Source organism: Hippopotamus amphibius, chromosome 8, assembly GCF_030028045.1.
Source record: "Hippopotamus amphibius kiboko isolate mHipAmp2 chromosome 8, mHipAmp2.hap2, whole genome shotgun sequence".
Lineage (NCBI taxonomy): Eukaryota > Metazoa > Chordata > Mammalia > Artiodactyla > Hippopotamidae > Hippopotamus > Hippopotamus amphibius.
The window spans coordinates 122,973,714-122,994,134 of NC_080193.1; the positions used below are offsets into that span (position 1 = coordinate 122,973,714).

The 20,421-nt window shown below is 36.3% G+C and overlaps 1 protein-coding gene across 3 annotated transcripts in view; it reads left to right on the top strand.

The window, feature by feature from the left end:
• Positions 1 to 20,421, top strand: part of SESTD1 (SEC14 and spectrin domain containing 1) — a 135,602-nt gene that overhangs the window by 107,672 nt on the left and 7,509 nt on the right. The window contains exons 11-17 of one of the 3 annotated variants that reach the window (XR_009055111.1): positions 7,371 to 7,565; positions 8,088 to 8,202; positions 9,663 to 9,822; positions 13,020 to 13,101; positions 14,474 to 14,596; positions 15,375 to 15,566; positions 18,035 to 20,339. Coding sequence is in view for 1 of the 3 variants with exons in the window: in XM_057745719.1 (XP_057601702.1) it covers positions 7,371 to 7,565; positions 8,088 to 8,202; positions 9,663 to 9,822; positions 13,020 to 13,101; positions 14,474 to 14,596; positions 15,375 to 15,566; positions 18,035 to 18,156 (989 nt within the window). In the remaining 2 variants the exon portion in view is untranslated. The remainder of the gene's footprint in view (positions 1 to 7,370; positions 7,566 to 8,087; positions 8,203 to 9,662; positions 9,823 to 13,019; positions 13,102 to 14,473; positions 14,597 to 15,374; positions 15,567 to 18,034; positions 20,340 to 20,421) is intronic. The other 2 variants (XR_009055112.1, XM_057745719.1) reach the window with 2 other exon arrangements.

Sequence of the window (20,421 nt, forward strand, 5' to 3'; positions counted from 1 at the left end):
CTTGGTTTTTGCATAGTAGGTAAACGCAACAGAAAAAAATTAAAGTGTATGAAAATGATGATAACTTAAATTTTAAAGTATTTAAATACTTTAAATAAATTTTAAAGTATTTCAGTCCAATAATAAATCTAATTTTAGTTTTTGGGTGGAGGTAGGTGAGTGGTAGGAAAAGCAAATGGTAGGAACATGCAGAAGAGTAAATCTCTAAAGTTGCTCTAGGATTCTGTCAGTCTCCCCATCCCACAGTACTGACTTCTGGTCTCCAAAGAGAATACTGGTGTGTTGTGCATTATAGTAAGCAGCAGAACAGACCTACATGAAGAATCAAGACCCCATTTCTTCCTAAGGTATAAGCCTAATGAGTTGGCAGTGTTTCTTTGCCCCTAGATTGGGATTCCTATGTCATGGTATAAAGTATAAATACCCATCATTTCACCAACTTGTGTTGCCACCATTTCACATACATTTCCAGTGTCAGTCCTGATGACTGCCTCTGTCCTATTATGTGAACATCCAAGTTCATTTCTTACCTACCATCTTAATCCAGATCCCATGTCTTGGTGGTGGTTTGTGTTTTTTTAGTTTGTTTTTGTTTGTGTGTGTGTGGTTTCTTGGGGGGTGGGGGTGGGGCACTATGAAATAATCATTTTCTATCAGTTACGTGTTTATGAGAGGTAAACCAGAGAATGACCATAACGGAACTGAGTGCAGCCTGTTCACCTAAGGTTCTATAAAAATTTTATGTTCCCCAGTTTCCTTGGAAGAAGTATTTTGATCAAAATATATACGTGGGTGAGTCAAAAATTATCCACATTCTGATTATATTAAAACTTCTGTTGGCCACAGTGTTTTATCAGCACTTCCCATTCAAGGCTACTGTCTCCCCAGTCACTTCTGTGTATGTGTGAACGTGCTATATCAGTTCATTTGTAACTGCAGTGCGAGCAAAAATGAATGCCCCGCTTGTGATTTGCATGAAAGAGGAGCAGTGTACAGTGATTCGTTTGTTGTGGTCTGAGGGTATACACATCCACACAGTTCTGCTCACACTGTCAACACTCTGCAGAAACTTCGTTTTGAGGTGTTAAAGCATCCTCCCTATAGTTCTGATCTTGCTCCATCGGACTTTCACCTATTTGGTCCCCTGAAAGCAGCCCTAGGAAGACAAAGATTCACTTCCAATGAAGAAGTGAAGACAGCGGTACATTCATGGCTTGCAGCTCAGCCTAAAACATTTTTTAATGAGGGAATACGAAAGCTTGTTGACAGATGGACAAGGTGTATTGAAAAGCAAAGAGATTATGTCGAAAAATGATGTATTTGTCTTTTTTAAAAGTTAATTAAATTCTACAGCCAGAGTGCAGATAATTTTTGACTCACCCTCGTGTGTGTATGTGTGTGTGTGTGTGAAGATTTTTCTCCCACATCCCAGAGAGACTGATTATTTCTCTATGACAACCTCAGTTGTAATTTAGATGTTAATTTTATGAGACATGCTAGTTCTTAAATTGTTTGCATCTCTGGTCTGGTTACTAGGGCCTATATCTTGCAAGTTGAAACCAGGAAAAAAAAGTCAGCTGCAGGATGGTGGTTCTTAAAGCCTAGTGGTCATGAGAGTCACCTGATGTGTTTGTTAAAATGCCTGTTGCAGAGCCCCACCCACGTAGACTCTGATTTAGTAGGTCTGGGGGGAGTTTAGATATTTTTAATAAGCACCCCAGATGATCTGATGTAGAAAGCTCTCACTGCAAGAAATAATATCGCAGGTCTCTTATCCTTTAGTTTACTATTTTTCTCTGAAACACTGCTATTACTTCTTCAAAGAATTAGACCTATTTATTTAGAGCATTAACTAAATTTGTAAGTACTATAGATAAGACTGAAATCCCTTTCTATTTAGAACACAGCAGTGATAATTTTCTCAGACCATATTTTCTACTTTAATTCAGTCAGTCTCCATTAACCTTTATAATCACCGTGTGGTTAGAAAGTATTTTATATAAATTACCTAATTAAATTCATACAATAACCAATAAAGTATGTAAGACAGGTATTATCATCACTGTTGTACAGTCGGCCCTCTGTATCCATGGTGCCACATCTGTGAATATGTAGGGCCAAGTGTGGGACTTGAGCATCCCTGAAATTTGGAATCCCTGGCACCAATCCCCCAAAGACACCAAGGGACAGCTGTATACAATGGGTTTTCTTGACCTCAGCACTGTTGATATATTTATTGATAAATCTTTGTTGTAGGAGCTGTCCTGTGATTCTGGGCATTTAGCAGCATCACTGGCCTCTACCCACTAGATGTGGTAGCATCCCTCCCTCCCAGTTTTGACAGCCAAAAATGTCTTTAGATATTGCAAAATGTTCCCTAAGTAGCAAAATCGCCACCAGTTGAACATACTGCTATAAAGAATGAAGAAGGTTCTGAGAGATTAAGTGACTTGATGAAGATCACACCCTAGTGTTCTTTGCAATACTTATGACTACGTCATCTCTGTACTTATTCTCAGAGATTCCGTAGCAGTCCAGGCAATAAGTCAATATGACAAGTCAGAGAAACAGGGCATAAGAGTAGACCACATTTAGAACAGTACCTTTTACCTACTTAATTTAGTGTCAGCAAATCTACAATGCCTAATATAAAAAGTGTTTTCTTTGTTCACTCAGTATATGCTAGTTGAGCACATACTAAAATGTCATGTATTGTTCTAAGCTCTTGAGTATATAGCACTGTCTTGTTATATGGTACTTATATTCAAGTTGGGGAAGGAGGGAGTGGAGAGCAGTATAGGTAAAGCTTTTCAGAAGGGCCCTTCTGAGGAGATGACAGTTAATCAGAGACCTTGAAATGATATGAAGGAGTAATCCAAGCAAAGCGCAATTCAGATCGAGGACACAGCAGTAAAAACACTCTGTGGCAGGAGCTTGCTTTCCATGATAAAGGAACAGCAGGTATGTTGGTGGGGATGCAGTGAGCAAGCTAGGGAGTCAGGGCCAAAACATGTCTTGTGACTTTAGCCCACAAAATGGAACTTGAAGTTTATTTTAAATATTACGTGAAATCATTGGAGAAATTTTTGAGCAGAGAATTGATTCATGTTTTTCAAAGATCACTGGCTATTATATAGGGAATAGGGATTAGGGACAAACAATGAAATAAGACAAGAAGCCAACAGAACAGAGGCAGCAGAAGTGATCAGAAGTTGTCAGGTTTATGAGGTTGTGCCAGCAGGTCTGTCTCCTGGAGGAGTCATGTGTTTAGCCTTAGTGACTATTCAGATGGGGAAAACAGAGAAACAGGTTGGGAGGCTGGAGAATCAGTATTTTGGGGGGCAGGTTAAACTTTACATATGTAATAGTCATCCAAATGAAGATAGCTATTAGACAGTTGGTTATCAGTATCTGGGGAAGAGGTCAAGGTTGAAGATATTAATTTGCAAATTATTAGCCTGCAGATGTTATTTAAAGGCATGGTTGAAATGCCTTTGGAAATCATCCAAACCCAGTGAGTTTTGGTTTAGAAGAAAAGAGGCTTTGTAAAGCTGAACCCTGAGTCACCCCTAAACTTAGAGGGAAAGGAGAGGAAGAAGAGCCAGCAGAAGAGGCCAAAAAGGGAGCTGTGTGTTTCAGGAAAGAAGGAAAAAGGAGGGAGAGTGATCACCTTTGTTAAAATCAACTGAGAGGTCCAATAAGATAAAGACTGAAATTTTGATAATAGTGGAAAGGATGAAATCCTGATCAGAGTGAATTGAAAAAAGAATGGAAAATGAGAAGATAGAGTGAATATAGTGATCTCCTTTAAGGGAAAATTTTTTTCATCCTTAATTGACATATATTAAAATGCACATATCATAATTATATATTTTGTTTTTTAATATAAGATGCAGTTTATTTGTACGCTTTTGGGAATAATCCAGTTGAAGAGAAGGTAATTGCAAGAGCAAAGCCTTGGATAGGCAACAGAGGATAATCTATAGAGTGCAGTGGAGCGGTTGGCCTTCGAATCAGGCACAGTTCCTTCATTATTTTAATAGGAAGGACAAAGCATAGGACTACAGAAGCAGAGAATGTCATAGATTTGTTGGTGAGAAGATGAAAGAGTTCTCTTCTGATAGCTTCCTAGTGAATTATGAAGTTGGATTTTTGGCTGAGAGTGAAGAGATGAAAGGGAGTTGAAGATTTAAGAGGTAAAAAAAAATATGAGAATAGGAAAGTGAATTAACTAGAGAAATACAATAGGGTTGCTGAAGGCCTACTTGAGGCTATTTGGTCATAACTTTAAAAAGGTACCTGTCCACATAGTTGATTTTATCCAGTCATGTTTAGCTACTGTAGGCACACAGTAGGCAGAGAAACAAGATCTGAGGTTTTGGTTCTGGTTTTTTAAATGGGAGTATAGTTAATATACATTTTTTAGATTCCTCATTTATATGAATATCATACAGTATCGTATAGATTTGTCTTTCTCTGACTTATTTCACTTATATAATGCCCTGCAAGTCCCTCCATGTTGCTGAAAATGGCAACATTTTATTTTTTTTATGGCTGAGTAGTATTCCAGTGAGAGAGAGTGAGTGTGTGTGTGTATCCCATATCTTTATCCACTCATTTGTTGATGGACACTTAGGTTGCTTTTATATTTTGGCTCTTGTAAGTAGTGCTTCTGTGAACAATGAGGTACATATATCATTTTGAATTACTGTTTTTGTTGTTTTTGGTTATAAACCCAGGAGTAGAATTGCTGGGTCATTTGTTCTGTTTTCAGTTTTTTTGAGAAACCTTCATACTGTTTTCCACAGTGGCTACACCAATTTACATTCCTACCAGTAGTGTACAAGGGTTCCCTTTTCTCCACATCCTCGCTAACATTTTTTGTTTGTGTTCCTTTTGATGAAAACCATTCTGACAGGTGGGCAGTGGTATCTCATTGCATTTTCCTGTTGATTAGTGATGTTGAGCATCTTTTCGTATACCTATTGGCTACCTGTATGTCTATTTTAGAAAAATCTCTATTCAGGTCTTCGCCCATTTTTTTGATCAGCCGCTTTGTTTTTTTTGATGTTGAGTTATATCTGCTGTTTATGTAGTTTGGATATTAACCCCTTATTGGTCATATCATTTCCAAATACTTTCTCCCAGTCAGTAGGTTGTAGTTTTTGTTGGTTTCCTTTTCTGTGAAAAAGCTTTTAAGTTTCATTAGGTCCCATTTGTTTATTTTTGTTTTTATTTCCTTTGCTTTAGGAAACTGATCCAAAAAAATATTACTGTGATTTATGTCAAAGAGTGTTCTGCCTATGTTTTCCTCTAGGAGTTTTATAGTATCTGGTCTTACATTTAGGTCATTAATCCATTTTAAGTTTATGTTTGTATATGGTGTTAGAGAATGTTCTAATTTCATTCTAAAAGAATGAAATTACATGTAGCTGTCCACTTTTCCCAGCACCACTTATTGAAGAGACCATCTTTTCTCCATCCTGTATTCTTGTCACCTTTGTCATAGATTAGTTGGCCACACATGCATGAGTTTATTTCTGGGCTCTCTATTCTGTTCCATTGATCTATATGTCTTTTTTTTTTTTTTTTTTTTTGCCAGTACCATACTGTTTTGATTACTATAGCTTTGCATTCTGAAGTCAGGGAGTGTGAGTCCTGCAGTCCTGTTCTTCTTTCTCAAGATTGTTTTGGCTATTTGGGGTCTTTTGTGTTTCCATACAAATTTTAAAATTATTTGTTCTAGTTCTGTGAAAAATCCCATCTGTACTTTGACAGGGATTGCATTGAATCTGTAGGTTGCCTTGGGCAGTATGGTCATTTAAATAATATTGATTCTTCCAGTCCAAGAAATGGTACATCTTTCCATCTGTGTCATCTTCAGCTTCTTTCATCCATGTCTTAGAGTTTCCTAAGGAGGTTTGTTACCTCCTTAGGTAGGTGTATTCCTAGGTATTTGATTCTTTTTGATGCAGTGGTAAATAGGATTGTTTTTGTAATTTCTCTTTCTGATAGTTTGTTGTCAGTGTATAGGAATGTAGCAGATTTCTATAATCAATTTCATATCTTGGAACTTTACTGAATTCATTGATGAGCTCTAGTAGTTTTTTGGTGGTGTCCTTAGGATAGTCTATGTATAGTATCATGTCATCTGCAAACAGTGAGTTTTACTTCTTTTCCAATTTGGATTCCTTTTATTTCTTTTTCTTCTCTGGTTGCTGCGGCTAGGACTTCCAAAACTGTCTCGAATAAAGTGGTGAGAGTGAGCATCCTCGTCTTGTTCTTGACCTTAGAGGAAATGCTTTCAGTTTTTCACCATTGAGTATGATAGTAGCTGTGGGTTTTTCATATACAGCCTTTGTTTGTTCCCTCTGTGCCAAATTTCTGGAGAGTTTTTCTCATAAATTGATGTTGGAATTTATCAAAAGCTTTTTTCTGCATCTATACTTCATTTTTAACAAGTGAGTCTGATGGAAGGAAAGAGCAGGGCATGAGCATGGGTTGTGCCCTGGGAGGTGGTTATAGCCTCTGACAAAGGGTAGAAGTAAGGACATGAGGCTCCTGAGTGCTGGACAGTAGAACATGCTGAGGTCAGTGGATTGGTGGACCTCATGGGGCTATAGGAGCAGGCATACTAAAGGATGTGAATTGGAGAGTCAACAACTTGTGATCTTGAATGGGATTCTTGAAATTAAGATTTGGGGACTGTGCAGTAGTATATGATAACAAGATTTTGTGTCTTTTGGAGTAGGTAGCTAGATGGGGTGAGGACAGGATAGTTGGAAGTGAGAGAGGGAGTCAAGGAACTAAGAGTTCAGTGTTGGTTGAATGTCTACACAGTGGAAGTCAGGAAGAAGGCTGGCACTGAGAGGAAAGCAGGGAAGTCCCCAACTCTGAGATGAGGGCATGCGATGGGAAAGGTTGGCAGGATGTCATCCAACAGCATGCATTTCACATGTGGTTTTTGAGAGAAGAGGGAGAAGAAATGGTGTGGAAATAGTAATGAGGAGTGAGGCAGCCATCTCCCCCACCTCCAGGCTTGTAGTAGGTCATCTGTGGACACAAAAACAGCCATCGGGAGGGCTGCAGGGCTACCTACTTCCTCTGAGCGTGACAGGTTTCACATAGAACAGGAAAGAGAAGGCAGCGTTTATAGGCCAGGATGAGGAAATAGATCTTGCTATTGGCAGGAGTGAATTCCAGGAATCGTAGTGGAAGGATTTGGGCACTGGGGACTTTTTGTCCTCAATTTAAATAATTTTGCTTTGGGAAAGTCTCATATATGTTACTTAGTATATCTGGAGATTGTAAAATGTATTCTTCAGAAACTAATTTGATCCTTCATTTACTTTACAACATCTCTATTATAGGAATGGTTTGCAGTTTATGTGGAACTTAATCAGCAAATTGCAGCACTCTTAAATGCTGGGGATGAGGAAGATCTTGTGGAACTGAAGTCGCTGCAGCAACAACTTAGTGATGTTTGTTATCGACAGGCCAGTCAGCTGGAATTTAGGCAGAATCTCCTACAGGCAGCTCTTGAATTTCATGGTGTTGCCCAAGATGTAAGTGTCTACTGTGATTGCTTTTCTTTTCTTCAGATTATCTGAATACTTATCTGCACATCATTTTTGCAGGTTTGCATGTCTCCTAATTATTTTTCTGGAACAATAAAATTTACTGGTGGGGGAAATAAGATAAACATTTGATTTTTTAAAAAAATTTTAACTTATTCTGCATGCAACTAAACTTTTTTTTTGTCTAAATAGAGTGTCCCAACGTATTAGATATTATTTCCTTTGAATAGTTTTTCAGTCTTCATGCTTTATAACATAAATTGAAATGGAAGTTTCAATACTTCTTTTGCATTCTGCTGACCTGGACATACTTTGTCTTCCTGGTGCATGCATCTGTGTGTTCTGTCTTTCAGATAACATGTATTCTAATTATTTGTCCTTGTCTTTTAACAGCAGAGTCTTTTTGAAGTATAATTGTGATAACCTCATTAGATATAAACCTCATTAATCATTAAACACTTTAGATGCTGATTACATCAGGGTTATCTCTTTGGTGTCCCTCTGCTTTAGTTGTCTCAGCAGTTGGATGGCTTATTAGGGATGTTGTGCGTAGATGTAGCACCAGCTGATGGAGCATCGATTCAGCAAACTTTAAAACTGCTTGAAGAGAAGCTGAAAAGTGTTGGTAAGCAGATTTTAAAAATGCTGAAACATAAGGGGTCTTTTAAAAAATATATCACTACCATGGTTAGACAAGTCAACTTACACTGATCTAATTATAATTATTTACAGGGAACACAGGAAAAATTGGTATAAAAATGGCTTTATCAACCCTTAAAGGGTGTAATTTATGCTACAGTTTTTATTTTTCATTGTTGGTCAGTCACCTTTCCTTCATTGGGCCTTTAGCCTTTTTTGTTTATTTACCCAGCCGAATCTACAGGTGCTATGTCTTGCATATTCTATGAACAGTTATTTGTAGTGCATGCATAAACTGTAATTAGCTGTGAAGTGTTCTGTGGTAAACCCTGTATGCCCCAAACTGTGTTTTATGCAATGATTTTTGTTGTTGCTATATCCTAACCTTGTGAAAAAATAGTTGGTTTGGTTCTGTGCATTTGTTTCTCCAAACTGGGAATATTGCTGAGGTTACATACTGTCCAAGGAGAGGATGGTCTGATTTCATTAAGCTAGTACCCTTCCTTGACGTCAAGGCCTTTTACATTTTCCTACAGTAGGAAGTACAGTGACTTTCCCTAGGCTGTGACTGGAAGAGGTGGATAGTGGATGTAAAAATGGGAGGGGCGTTGTATTGGGTGAGACAGGAGGGCAGAGGAGAATGGAGGGGAGGAAAGCAGTAATTTAAGGCAGAGATTTAGTGGAAAATGGTGATGTGATGGAACCAATTTAATTAATGTTGAAAAGGACTTGAGGGAGTGGGTTTGAAAAATCATGTTTGTATTGGCATTTTACTTGCTTACAGCCTTTTTTATCTTAACAGATGATATGAGTAATACATATTTAGTATTTAATATGCCAAATGAAATTTATTTCAAAATGTCACAAGTTTTCTTGAGCCATATTTTTCTTTTAAAAATGCTGGAAGAACTCTGGTGTATGTACCTAATTTAGAGTCTTATAAACATATCCTAAGTGTTGCTTCCCGTTAGGTGTAAGCTGGGCATCGCCTATACTCAAAATGTTCAGTGTCCTTTTACAGTGAGACTACATTGCTTGAATGTTTTAATGTCTTGTAACTCATATATTTTTTGAACAAAATATTTGTCTTGTTCTCCTAAAAATAGAACTACATAAAGACAGAAAGGAAAAAATTGAAAATCTTACTCATCAAAATAGAAATGCTCACACTTCTTATTTGTAGTTTTGAAAAGTAATTGTTATTTATGGAAATTCACCTTTTGGAAATTCTCTTTAGGGAGAATTTGAATGAGAGGGAACTCCAGTTCCAGCCACATTTAAAGGGCTTTTATTGATTGAAATATTCAGAGTGCTCCATCCCAAATTAGTTTAATGTACAAAGCTGTCATACTTGGAATCCAAGTACAGTATCTTTTGAGAGGATTTGCTTAAGGGAGGGAAAGCTTCTCTGGTTTAAGAGGTTAAATCTAGTAACTTTTGTTTTAGATGTAGGATTGCAAGGTTTGCGTGAAAAAGGTCAAGGTCTTCTGGATCAGATCTCCAATCAGGCATCCTGGGCCTATGGAAAGGATGTAACCATTGAAAATAAAGAAAATGTGGACCACATACAAGGAGTGATGGAAGATATGCAGCTTAGGAAACAAAGGCAAAGTTTGACTGTTCATGTTAATTTTTGTTAAGGCACATAACATTAATTAAAATGAAAAGTGATGTAATTGTATTTTCCATACAAAGTAAAAGTGCTTACCAGTTACATAGTAGATATGTAGTAGGTTTTTGATGAATGTAATTAATGTATATAATTGTACTAAAAAATAATGGTGGTTTGCTCAATCAATGTGTACCGTTTCCCTTTTTACTCAGTGGTAAAAATTTCAGTTCCACTCAACAACGTCACATTCCATATCCCCAGTGTAGCCTATGACTCTTCTGTCCTTTAAGAAAACACTTTTTTGGAGAATTTTGCTTTTCCATTTTCATTTAGTTTAGAGTTGCTATTAAATCTACCATTTACATTGATCTGTTTCTTCATCTAAACTCACAAATTGTCATCATCCATCATTCTCATATTTGCTGTAGAAGTTAGACAGTAAACTCTGGGTAAGATGATGTTTAGTTTCATTTGATGTAAAAGTAGGAATGTAAACGGTTCTTTGAAAACTCAGTTTGCAATAGCAATTGCAGAGTATTGCAAAGTAAAGAATTAAATTAATATATGCTAGTATATACAGGCTAGCATGGTTGTGTGAAATTTTTGGACACTTAGAAATTTTAAGGTTATCAACAAAAACCTCACAGAAACTCTTCCCCTGCATCACAGAGAAAATAATCATTAGATGGAAATTCCTTCTACCCTCATATCTGCAAACTATCCATTTGATTATTTATTGTCATGGCAAAGATGATACAGCTCTTATCAAAGCCATGAGTCCCCATGTCTTCTCACGCCATCAATTCCCATTCTCTACTCTGATCCATGGCTTTTATTTAAATGCCTAAATCTCTCCTACTAAAAAAAATAAACAATTACACACATGCATATACCTTCAGCCCCTTGTCTTCTAGCTCTAGAATTCTCCTTCCTGGCAGCTGTCATTGAAGGTCTAATCTACATTCCTACTTCCTTACTGCCTCCAGTTTACTTTTCAACCCATCGCAGTCTGACCTCTCCTCTCACTGTTTTCACTGAACTTGCTCTTACGGATGTCACCAGTGACTTTGTAATTGCCACGTGTAATGAACACTTGATCTTGCTCAAAATCCAGGTAATACTTTTGGTCCTGACGTTGCTTGACCACTTTGAATAGCATTAGGCACAACTCTTTTTCTTTGTTCTTGAAACTTCCTGACAACCTTGTCTACTTTGAAAACACCCTTAGGATCCTCCTCCTGACACTCTGTTTCTTCTTGGTTTTCCTCACTGATTTCTTGACCTCTAGCTAATTTCACTGTTTTCAGGTTTGTTCTGAAGCCAAATTCTCTTCTCACTCTTTATTTTCTCCCTGGACAGTCTCACTACTTTAATGACTTTCTTTAATATGACCATGATTGAGTAGTTATGACTCTGACCCAGACTCCTCTCCTGTGTGTTAGACCTGTGGTTCCTCTTACTTACATCCACCTGGATGCCCCATACGTTACCTAAAACTAGTATGGACAGATTAGAATCTTTCTCCTCCAAAACTTGCTCTTCTCCTTTAGTTTCCAATCCAGGTTAAAAATACCATCAGCTCCCAAACCTGGGATTTATCCCAAGGATTTATGAAAATCCTTACTCTTCCTCATCCCTTACAGCCTAATCAAATGCCCAAGTTCTGCTGTCTCTGAATCATGAAACTTGTTTCTTCACAGTCTTAGCTCTTATCTGCCTCTGGTGTTGCTCCTCTGTAGTCTGTTGTGCAAGAGTGCAGTCTTTTGTAAAACGCACATCTAATCACCTAGCTTCCTTGTATAAACCCCTTTCAGTGACTTCCTGTTTTCTCAGATGGAGTTCAGTCTCCTTGGAATAGTGTAGGACACCCTTCATAATCCAATCCTGCATAATCTTACCTCCTTTAACTTTTCTACAAAATCACACACTTGTTTTCACTTTCCTGAACTCATCATGCTGTTTCAGGCAACCATGACTTAGAATACTTCTTTCCTTGTTTTCTGCCTAGTGGATTCCTATTTATTCTTCAAGACTCAGGGATGCTTATTCTTGGAAGCCTTTTTAGATTTCTAAGGCAAGTTTGTTACTTATTCCTCCCTATTCTAATACAGCTCCACAGTAGTATTTATCACATTGTATATTTAAAAGTCCATCTCCCCAAATGGAACCATCTTAAGAGTAGAGACCATGTCTTATATTTTTCAAGTACATTATCCAATACCTGATAGTATGTGTTGAATATGTGTATGATATCATCTTCATCATTCAAGTGTCTTACATTGTTTTTTAGCTTCAGATTTTAAAAATACTTACCATGATTAATTCTACAAGTAATCCTTGTAGAATTATTTAACCAAGTTGCGTTTTAACTATGTTATGGGCTTTTGTCGAGGGCATCCTTGTAAAAGAAAATAGGCTTGTGACAATGACTTACCTATTGTTATCAGGCTTCCTTAAGAATATCAACTATAGTGGAGCCCAGTGTCTCCTGGGTAGCTTGTTGTTGGTATTTGGTACTGCAGTGAGTTTCCCCCTTCCCATCTAAGGTACATGGAATTGCATGGGAATGAAGGGAATGGACCAGAGCTGAGCTAGATCAAGTCAGCTTAAAATTTTAGTCTGTGTATTATCCAGGCAGATCACAGTAAAATTTAAAAATATTCTGAATTGTGTTTCTCTCCACCCAGTGATAAACAGAACTTTTTTCTTTCTTAAGAACATAGGTGGAGTTTTTTTTTTTAATTCAAAATTAGATGTTACTCTTGGGTAATGTATAATATTAATGAAAAGCTTTATTTTTTTTTTATTTCCTTAGAGCATCAGTCTCTAAACTAGTGTTTTAGAAACTTTACGTTTTTATCTTTGAAGCTTGTTTAATGCTGATTGGCAGTTGATATTGCTTTGAGTTTTAGTGTACTGCTGCATTTGCGGTTTGCTTCAGTATTTTGCAGAATCCATTTCTTGCTCAGGAGGGTTTGTGATTTAGTACCATTCAGGTACTTTTGAGGTTTTGATATAACACAGATACGGATATCCTTAAAATTCTTACAAATAAATACAAAATAGTTACAGTCTCCATAGTGTAGAACTAAGTATTTTAGTATAATGTAAAACGTGTGCCAGATGGTAGTGGTATACTAGTTATCAACAAAACTGAAATGTTGTCCTAAATTTATGTTTGGATTTATTAGATGCGAAGACATGGTAGATGTGCGAAGATTAAAGATGCTTCAGATGGTGCAGTTGTTTAAATGTGAAGAAGATGCTGCCCAGGTAAAGATCAATCACGCACATTATGCTCTTGTCTTTTCTTGGAAGATTGATTTCACCTAACTATAAACAAAGTGTACTTTTCACGGTCCTAAGAAAGTAAATTCATTAAGTCAGATTCTAGTTTATCCTGTTGAAATTATTAATAAAGTTTTATATTTCCAGCTATCTTACTGGTCTCATTTGACTTATCTTCTCAGTGAAATGCTCTGTTGAGCTAGAAATTGGGATTATTTATTATTTATTACTGTTGATTTGATTATCAGTTACATCCCAGGATGAAGACTGGTGTACCTTATTGCTTTTTAACCCACAAGAAGGTTTTTCAGCTAGATAAACAATTTGCTGTCTTTCTGTAGTTAGCATCGAAGAACATAGTTCCAGTTGACATAGAAGAAACCTCTGATTTTAAGTAGTAACATAAATCTATAATGAGGTTCCAGTAAGATTATATTACATAAATGCATGATGTTCTATTAATATAAATTATGTGATATTAATTTTAAAAGAGTGCTTCTCTTTATTAGGTCTTGTCTTTAGATTTTTTAAAATTTTGAGGGGAATACGGGGATATGTGTATAAATACAGATGATTGAACTTGGTGTACCTCAAAAAATAAAATAAAGAATTATGTTGGTTGCAAAAAAAAAAATTTGGGGGGGGAGAGGTCATTAATTCATGTAGCTTGGCATTGAATGAAGGAAGCTATTAAGGTTATAACTAATGGATTAATCACATGATAGTAATCTTTCCTTTTTTTAATTACTTAATTTTTTTATTGGCTGTGTTGGGTCTTCGTTGCTGCACATGGGCTTTCTCTAGTTGCAGCAAGCAGGGGCTACTCTTCATTGTGCTGTGCAGGCTCCTCATCGTGGTGGCTTCTCTTGTTGCGGAGCATGGGCTCTAGGTGCATGGGCTTCAGTGGTTGTGGCACATGGGCTCAGTAGTTGTGGCTCATGGGCTCTAGAGCGCAGGCTCAGTAGTTGTGGCTCATGGGCTTAGTTGCTCCACAGTGTGTAGTATCTTCCTGGCGCAGGGATTGAACCCGTGTCCCCTGCATTGGCAGGCAGATTCTTTTTTTTTTTTTTTTTTTTTTAAAGAACTCTTATTGAGATACAATTAACAGACAACAAACAGCATATATTCAGAGTGTACAATCTGGTATCCCAGTCTCCCAATTCATTCCCCCTCAACCCTCCCCGCTTTCCCCACTTGGTGTCCATGCTTGTTCTCTACATCTGTGTGGCAGGCAGATTCTTAACCACTGTGCCACCTAGAAAATCCGATAATAATCTTTCTTTATATAAATATGATGTTTTGAAATAAGAGATAAAGAGTTATGAATCCAGCTTCATTGTTATTTATTTTTATTTAGGCAGTGGAATGGCTAAGTGAACTTCTGGATGCTCTTCTTAAGACACACATCAGACTGGGTGATGATGCTCAGGAAACAAAAGTTCTACTGGAGAAGCATAGAAAATTTGTTGATGTTGCACAGGTGTGACTGGTTATCTTCCTTTTCTGCAAGCTCAGTGTTTGTGAATAGCTTTCTATATGATTTTAATGTAACTTAACCTTCCAAGTCCAAGAAGGTTAGCTGTGTTGATCCAGAAATATTACAGAACTAAGAAAACGTCAGCTGGTCAATCAAAACTAGGCTGCATAAACTTGAGGGTCTTTATGTTTTCCTGAATACAGGTCTCTATGCTCCCTCTGATTTATGGTGTATATCATGACATTTTTTTAGGCAGTAAAAACTTCAGTCACGAAAGTTAATATGAAATATAAGTAAATATCAGTAAATTAGAAACCCTGCTTTTTGCATCTCACCAGTGTTAGCATAACAACACAGATTTTTTTTTTTTTGCATGTGAAAAGTATCTTAATTTATTTTCCTTAATTATTGAGTTCACATTGTAACAGTGTGGTTTCCTGTATGGAATATAAAATGCCCCTTTCCACCCATTTGTTTTGATCAATGAGTGAGCAAACTTTTTTTTTTTTGGTCTCGTGAAATTGAGCAGATTGAGATGGGGAAAACAGAGTAAGAGAGGGAAGCCTAACGAGAAATAAACTTAATAAAAATTAACTGAAAGTATTGCTTCCCCTTTATTATTTATTCACGCAGATAATTTGTAGTAGTAAGTGCCAGTGGACTCATTCATTATTGATTTCTAGTCGTTACTTCATTGTAACCACAGTCCTCCTGCACACTTTCCCATCCCTCTTTTCAGAGCTCTTTTATTATACTTTCACACGTACTTTTTCGTTTTTAGAGCACCTACGACTATGGAAGACAGTTGCTGCAGGCCACAGTTGTGCTGTGCCAGTCTTTGCGCTGCACCTCTCGATCGTCTGGGGATACTCTTCCTCGACTGAACAGAGTATGGAAACAGTTTACAATAGCATCTGAAGAGAGGGTGCATAGGCTGGAAATGGCTATTGCATTTCACTCCAATGCTGAAAAGGTTCGCTTTTTTAAAAATGTAGTTTCAATAGTGTTTGTTATGTACGTTTAAAATGTTAACCTTGTACTTTTGTGATTAGTCTGTTCTATAAAAATTTATATTAATTCCATTGTTTAAATTTGTTTAGATATAATGTATTATCTTAGAAAGTTCAAATCAGATTCTTAGTAAGCCATACCAGTGCTGGAGTACTATGGTTAGAGGAATTGAAACCATCCAGTGGTCCTCTCTCAGGAGCACGTCTTTCCTCACCAGACCTGATGCCCAGAATGTACTGTCTGTTCTTTCAGGTGTCATGATTCCTATCTGTTTCATTATGCCAGGAAAGGAAACTTTGCTTTGGCAACTACTGCTAATTGCCATAAATTTTTTAAAAGGTCACATTGTGATTTTTATAATGTTTAGAGACTGTCCAGCTAAAATTATGAGAGTAAGAATGAAAACAAACCCTTTTAAAAAAATTGTTATCTTTAAAGATTCATTCTAGAATTTATTATTTAATGAATTCATTAGTCCCAGAAACCAGAAATGAAATATGCAGGCAAATTTTCAATAGAACCTTTTTCTCAACTGCACAGTGAAAATTTATAGCACCCAAGCCTTAAATTTCCATTCCAAAGAGGAGTCTTACTAAATAGTTAACTTTGTTTTGATCTCTTAACAATGAAAGTTTGTATGTAGGGGATGTTCAATACAATTTAAGGTACTTGAAACCTAAGATGTAAATGTGATAGCCTTAGTCTGTAGAACAGAAATTGCCAAGGACCCTCAGGAATTAAGCAGTTTCTGGGTGTTATGCAGTACATCTGTTGGGAGATGTCCACAGTTAATTCTTTCTGAGCTGTTCACTGAACTCCATAGGTCAGTGTTTTAGTGTAAAACATGCCTAATGATGATGAATGAAAGTATACAGAATGGCTTGACTTGTTTATCTACTGATTGTCTTAGTGAAAACTTTTTATTGAAGTATAGTATTAACATAGAGAAGTGTGCAGCTCAAATGTTCTGCTCACTGAAATTTCACAGAGTGAGCACACCTGTGTAATCAGTGCACTGTTCAAACCACGGAACGTTACAGCACCCCAGAGGCTCCTCTTCTGATCACACTGCTTCTGCTGCCTGTGCGGGGAAACCACTGGCCCGATTTCTAACACCACCGATAACTTTTTAGGATACTGCTTTAAAAATGTATCTGCGAGCACACTTCAAAATCTAGATCTCTTTAAGAAGTTACGTAAGAATGGTTGAGACTTTTTTCATAGAAAATTAATGTTCCTATTTTTTCTGGTACGTGGGCCTTTATCATGCTTATAATAAACTCTATTTAAGGTTATTTTATTGTGCCACTGTATGTAAAGCCTTTTATAATTGGATGTTATTTTTCTCTTGAGTGTGTTCTATTTTATACCAGTAAGCATAAATATAACCACAATTATAAGCAAATTGTATAGTGAATTATAGTGATTGGGAAAATATTTAAATTGAATCTAAAATTTTGCAATATGAAAATGTCCTTTATGAGTAATGCTGAAATAAACATAATTGGATTAAGTAAAGTATAATGCAAAAAAAAGTTGCAAAAATAAATACTTTCTTCTACCCTAAATTTTGCAGGTTTCTTCTTGTAGGTAAATTTTTTAAATTAGTATTATTATTTTAAATCTGGAGTGTATCTTAGACTCATGGCACATCGCAATTTGGGACTAGCCACACTTCAGAAGCTCACTAGTCATGTGTGCCTAGTGGCTACTGTGTGGGTCTGTACTTAACAAACGTAACTATTACAAATCACAGCATTTTCTTCGTTCTTTATTTTCTTTTGTACCATTTAAATTTAAATGGTAATAGTTAAGGAAAAAATAATATCAAGGACTATAGAATTTCCTATATTTGAATTAAAACCTTATCAGTTTACATCTTTTTTTGTTGTTTTCGTTTTGTTTACATCACTTAACTCAGGTCAGCAGATCAATTTTTAAAATAACTATAAAGTTTCTAGCTAGGTAATCACATAAATTATGTGTTTGTACTCTGAGTATATGTTGTTATGTATTTATATTTTCTTTCATTTTTGAAGTCTGTAAGCTCTTTGAGGTCAAAATCTGTCTCTCATTCACATCCTAAGCTGCTACATAAACATTGAGTGTTTGATAAATACTTAGTAATAAAAGAATACTACTTCTTAAGCACAGCTTGAGCTTAGATTCCAAATAGTAGTCTAGTATTATTTTTTTCTTGGAAATCACTATAGACCACTTCATACTCCAATTATATTATTAGTAGGGATTCTGTATTTCATTTTGTTTGAATTTCTTGAGCCAGCCTTGTCAATAAGAGATCAATCTTCTGTAATGGCATACATGAAGATGCTAAGAACAGAACAAGAACACCTTCAATCTACTAAATTTGCATGAACTTGATTCCCTTTCTGTGTCTCTTGATTGATTTTGCACTTTTATTTGTTGCAGATTTTGCAAGACTGTCCAGAAGAGCCTGAAGCTATTAATGATGAGGAGCAATTTGATGAAATTGAGGCAGTTGGGAAATCACTTTTAGATAGACTAACTGTTCCTGTAGTTTATCCCGATGGGTATGGTACATGTTCTTATAATTTGTGTTTTTATCAGTAAGGTCTTAAAGTGATATCAAGAGAAGAAAGTCTGTTTTTCTTAAAAGTCCTAGTAAGTTGGCTTTGGTTCACATCTTCTGTTTCTACAATAAATTAGTTTAAAATGAAAAGAAATCCATACTGGGCTCTTAACAATAGTAGCAGTTGGTACTTACTGCCATCAAATGTATTGCTCTTAATAGCTTGTGGAAGAAAGATCACTGACTAGGCTGACATCCTGGGTTTTAGCCTTGACTATGATGATAAGGAGTTGGGTGACTTTGGGCTTCATTCAGGGAAGGGATGGGGAGGGAACTAGTGTTTAGTGAACTTAAAATATATACCAGGCTCCAAGTTAAACTTTTGACCAGTACTAGACCAGTATGAGTATTTTGATTTACATGCGAAGAAACTGAAGCTCAGAAAGATTAAGTAAGATCCTCAGGATTTCACAGCTTCTAAGTGGAATTAGAAAATAATTTCAGGTGTGTCTGGCACCAAATCCATTCTCTTTTCACTGTGCTGTATGGAGCCCTAATTTCTTCATTTGTAAAATGATGGGGGTCATAATCCTCACATTCCTTTCCATTTCAAATAGTTGATGATAAGAATAAGAAATAGCCTCTTGCAAGTAAACCGACCGGTAAGCGAATCAGAAGGAGCTTTATCCCGAAGGAGCCAGACTTCTCAGTGAAAATGATTTAGAGATAATCCAGTGGATATTTAACAGAGAAACCAAACCACTGAATACAAGTATCTTTACATTGTAATATAGTGTAGTGGATACGATTGTGGACTCTGGAACCAGACTTGTTGGGTTTAAATCTCAGCTTTGCCACTTACTAGCTGTGACATCTTGGGCAAACCACTTAACCTTTCTGTGCCTCAATTCCCTCATCTAAAAATAGGGATATATTTTCCATACCTCCTCAGGTTACAAGAGTGAGAGAATTAAATGAGTTAAATGTATATAAACTACTTAAAACAAATCTGACACGTGGTAAGTGCCACTGCTGCTGTATCATGAACTTCAAATGATTATTTGCAATTGATATTAAGAAGCTATAACTTTATTCCCATGAACAAATACCATTCATAGTCTATACTTAGATAATCTCTAGTCGTACCTAAACTTGAACAATCAGAAGTAGCTTAAAGTCATGTATATCTCCAGTGTATAAAAGAACATAAAATCTAAAAGTTTATAAATTCAGCTGGTAACAATATTAGTAGGGTGCCTCTGGTTGTTCCACTCCAAGACAGCCCCTCGCCAAAATCTCATTTCTGGGTTTCACAGCCAGTCGTCACAAACTTGGTCTCATTCTACTCAGGTCATCCTAGGAGCATCTACCCCTGCTATTTTTGCTTGGGCTTCTCCAGTGTTCTACTAGTAGTTCATGTGTTATTTTCATTTTTAAGATAAAAGAATAAGTTTAGTGCTGTATATTCAAATTTCACAACTTTAATATTTGCAATTATTTCATTTCCTTTTATATGATAATTTGTTTATGCTGTTTAAAGTTTGTTTGACAGTAGCTTGGTCAGATTTATCTTTTGTAACATTCTTCTAGAACAATAAAAGAAATTAGGTGGTCTCTCTGGAATCACTGCTTGAAGACCCAGGTTCAAATTCTGTTTTTTCCACTGTTTAATCTTAGTTAAGTCATTTAATTTTCTAGGTGTTAGTTTTCTGATCTAAAAAGTGAAGAACTTAACCAGATTATTTCCAAGAACTCTTCCAGCTCTAAAAGATTCTGTGACTCTGAATACTGTATCTTTGCAGATAGGATAAAATTAAATGAATTAAATGATTTAAATTAAATGGCCTAACATTAAATGGATATTTTACTTGCCAATTATGTTAGACACCTGGTGTCCATAGACCTTAGAACTGAAGTACACATACAAATTTTATATTTGTGTACGCTTATGGGCCACAAGCTGAAAGCATAACATCAGTACTGTTGCATTGTTTTGTTTATTTGTTGCATTGTTTGGTTTATTGAGATTTTCATAAGTATACATGATAGGACACTTATACTTCTAATATATTTTTCTCAACATAACTTGGTATATTTTATGCCGTTTTAAAAAATATTTCTCCTACCGAATTGCTACTCAAAGATAAACAGTATGGTCTGCAAATGAACTTAACGCCATACCACGTAGGTAATTTTTATGGTAATTTTTGCTTCCTTTTGCATTCACTACAGTCAATGGAGTTGTATTAATCTGATTGGACTTTAT